The sequence below is a fragment of the Corvus kubaryi genome, unplaced genomic scaffold (genome assembly GCF_017639235.1).
Source record: "Corvus kubaryi isolate FWS band 111438036 unplaced genomic scaffold, C.kubaryi_AGA036_p1.0 36978, whole genome shotgun sequence".
NCBI lineage: Eukaryota > Metazoa > Chordata > Aves > Passeriformes > Corvidae > Corvus > Corvus kubaryi.
The window spans coordinates 3,119-6,868 of NW_024581000.1; the positions used below are offsets into that span (position 1 = coordinate 3,119).

The window sequence follows — 3,750 nt, forward strand, 5'->3', positions numbered from 1 at the left end:
GGGGGGGGGGGTTCGGTTGGGATTTTTCCCCCCCCCCGCGCTCGATGGCCCATCGGGAGCGGCTGATGGACCATCGCGACAGGCCCGCGGGCGTCGTTGTCACCTGGGGGAGGTCATTGTCACCTGGGGGAGGTCATTGTCACCTGGCGACAGCGCGGGGGGAGGGAGGGAGGAGTTTTTCCAGCATTCCCCCTTTTTTTTAACCCACATTCCCCCTTTTTTTTGGCCCGAATTAACCCGTTCTTGTCCAGGATCCGCCCTCCTTTGACCCGAATTCCCCCTTTTTTAATCCAAGTTCTCCCTTCCTTGTCCCAAATCCCCCATTTTTGACCTAAATCTCCCTTTAATTTGACCCGAATTCCTCCTTTCAGACCCGAATTCCCCTTTTTTGTCCCAAATCCCCGGCGTTCGTCCCCTCCCGGACCTGGGGGTCTCCTCCATCCTCGGCGGTCCCTGCACGGCTCCACGATATTCCCACGACATTCCCACGATATTCCCACGACATTCCCACCTCCCTCCACCGTTCCCGCCTGGACCCACAACTCCCCCTCCCCCCCCCAAGCCCACCTTCCCTCGGGGTGGGGGTCCCAGCGCGGCCGTGACGTAGAGATGACGTCACTCGCCCCCCGAGGCCGCCCCCTCCCCCCCGTCCCCCGGCGCCCGCAGGTCCCGGAGCCTCTCCGGGAGTTCGGGACCCCCCAAAGACCCCCAGAATTCCCCCCAAAAAAACCTCCCAGGGCTCCCCCCGTCATGACCGAGCCGCAGGTAGGGCTGGGGGGAGGGGGGAGCACGTGGGGGGCTGGGGGAGTTGGAGGGGGGGGCTCCGCATCCCTGAGGTGGAACTTTTTAATTTATTTATTTATTTTCCGTTTTCTTAAGGAAAGTTTTTTTTTCCCGGTTTTGGTCTCTTAATTCGGGTTTTAAAAGTTTTCTTAAAATTTTAATTCTCGGTTGCTTCATTTTATTACACTTGATTTTATTCTATTTTACCTTGTTTCATTTTATTTCATTTAGTTTTATTTCATCTTATTTTATTTTGTTTTGTTTTGTTTTATTTTGTTTTACTTAATTTTTTTTCATTTCGGATTAGTTTATCTTGTTTTACTTTATTTCATTTTATCTTTATTTCGTCTCTTTTTATTTTATTCCACTTTATTTCACCTCGTTTAATTTAATTTAATTTAATTTTACATAGCTTTCTTTTCTTTCATTTAAATTCATCGGGTTTTTCATTTCGTTTGTGTTTGGGTTTTTAAATTTCATTTCGTACCGGGCGTTGAATTTCCCATTTTTGTCTTTCAACATTTATTTCTACCTCCGCTCTTTATTTTCTTCTCTTTTAAATTTAGGGGTTTTGGATGCTTTTTGGTTGCCGTTTTTCCTTTTTTCCTTTAAATTTTGGGTCTTTTGCTCCTTTTTTCACCTTCCCCCCCCCTCCCTCCCCAGGTGCCCGAGGTGCTCCAGGAGGTCACGGTCACCACCGAGCGCCCCCCCCGGCTCCCCGGAAGGTTGGGACCCCCCCAAAAATCTCCCCATGCCTCCATTCCCCTTTACCCCCAAATTCCACCCCCCCGCCCCCCCATCACACCCTCAAAATCTCACCCGAAATGTCCCCAAATCTCCCCCCGGGGGCTCTGGGGGGCTCCGCTGACCCCCCCGCTTTCCCCTCCCCCGCAGGAGCCCCCGACTGGGCCCCCCCGGGGGGCGGTTGGGGGGGGTCCGGGCGAGGACGAGGAGGAGGAAGAGGAGGAGGAGGAGGAAGAGCGGGCGAGGCCCCTCCTGCGGCTCTGGGGGGCCTGGGGGGGCTCCGGCGCCTCAGGTGAGGGACGGGGAGGCACTGGGGGGCCTGGGGGTGTCAGGGAACTGGGGACACTGGGACGGACTAGAGGGCACTGGGGGGGTCGGGACTGGGGAACTGGGGGGAACTGGTGTGACTGGAGGGGACGGGAACTGGTGTGACCGTGGGCTGGGGGGGGTGAAGGCAACCCCTTTTTGGGGTGATTCAGTCCTTTGTTGGGCTCCTCAACCCGTTTTTCGGGGTGATTCGATCCCTTCTGGGGAAGTTTCCACCCCTTTAGAGCGTTTCAACCCCTTCTCGGGCACCTCGACCCCTTTTTGGGGTGGTTCAGCCCTTTTTCTGAGGTGATTCAATCTCTTTTGGGGCACTTCAGCCGCTTTTTGGGGCATTTCAATCCCTTTTCGAGCGCTCTGTGGCACTTTAACCCCTTCTGGGAGTGATTCTGCTCTTCCTTTGGGGCACTTCAACCCCTTTTTTGATCGTTTCAAGCCTTTTTTTGGGCTGACCAAACGCCTTTTCACGGCGCTCCCCTCCTGACCCCCGTTCCCAGCCAGCTCTAGACACAAACCCCCTTTTCCTCCCATTTTTTTCCCCTTTTCCCCCCTTTTCTCCCCCATCGCCCTGCAGACGACGGGTGGCCGAGCGCTGCCGAGGCCGAGAGCTCCCGCGACGGCTTCGAGGATGCCGAGGACCCTCGGGGGACGCCCCGGCGGGACCCCCCGGACCCGGTCCGCCCCACCTGCGAGCTCTGCGGGAAAAGCTTCACCTCGGACTCGTCCCTGAGCCGCCACCTGCGCGCCCACCCGGGCGGGGCCCCCTTCAGCTGCTTCCGCTGCCGCAGCGCCTTCCCGTGCGGGGCCGCGCTGCGGGAGCACCTGGGCACGCCGTGCCAGCCCCGGCCCCACAAGTGCCGCTCCTGCCCCAAGCGCTTCGCGTCTGCCCGCTCGCTGCAGAAGCACCGGCGCGTCCACCTGGACGGGGCCCTGAGCTGCCCGGACTGCGGCAAGACCCTCATGTCCAAGGCGTCGCTGGTCACCCACCGGCGCATCCACACCGGGGAGCGCCCGTTCGCCTGCCCGGACTGCGGGAAGAGCTTCATGGCCACCAAGTCGCTCAGCAAGCACCGGCAATCGCAGCACAGCGCCGGCGGCTTCATCTGCACCGACTGCGGCAAGAGCCTCTCGTCGCATCCCGCGCTGGTCACGCACCGGCGCATCCACACCGGGGAGCGGCCCTACGAGTGCCCCGACTGCGGCAAGGGCTTCATGGCCGTCAAATCGCTCAGCAAGCACCGCAAATCCCACCGGGACGGGGCCGCGGGAGCCGCGCCCGCGCCGTGCCCCGAGTGCGGCGACAGCGGAGCGGCCGCGCCCTGCCCGCACCGCCGGCGGCCCCTGGGGGACAGCCCCGAGCGCGGCGCGGGGGTCCCGGCCGCCCCCCCGGCTCCGCTGCGGCCCCTCGGGGACAGCCCCGAGGTCCCGGCCGCCCCCCCGGCTCCGCTGAGGCCCCTCAGGTGTCCCCGCCACGCGTGCGAGGACTGCGGGAAGGCGTTCCGGGACGGGGCCGCGCTGCGCCGGCACCGGCGCATCCACACCGGGGAGAAGCCGTACGGCTGCACCGAGTGCGGGAAGAGCTTCCGCGCCAGCTCCAGCCTCGTCATCCACCGGCGCATCCACACCGGCGAGAAGCCGTACCCCTGCTCCCACTGCGCCAAGAGCTTCATGTCCAGATCGTCCCTCATGAAGCACCTCCGGACCCACCTGCGCAAAGAGCTGCCCGAGGGGCCGCGGCCCTGACCGGGCATTCCCGGCGCCGCCGGGTGGGGCCCAGCCCTGGATGTTGGGTGCCGAGCCCCAGGGATCGTTCGGATTTCGGTGCCTGCCTCAGGGACTGATGGACAAATCCTGGGTGCCCACCTCAGGGATTGATGGAAAAATTTGGGTGCCCGCCTC

The 3,750-nt window shown here is 61.2% G+C and overlaps 1 protein-coding gene across 1 annotated transcript; it reads left to right on the forward strand.

Moving 5' to 3' along the window:
* The first annotated feature begins 750 nt into the window (after positions 1-750).
* On the forward strand, positions 751-3,594 carry LOC121660863 (zinc finger protein 771-like). The gene is made up of 4 exons (XM_042020426.1): positions 751-765; positions 1,447-1,467; positions 1,678-1,819; positions 2,426-3,594. Exons 1-4 carry the CDS (start codon positions 751-753, stop codon positions 3,592-3,594), a joined length of 1,347 nt encoding a protein of 448 aa, XP_041876360.1.
* The last annotated feature ends 156 nt before the right edge of the window (positions 3,595-3,750 follow it).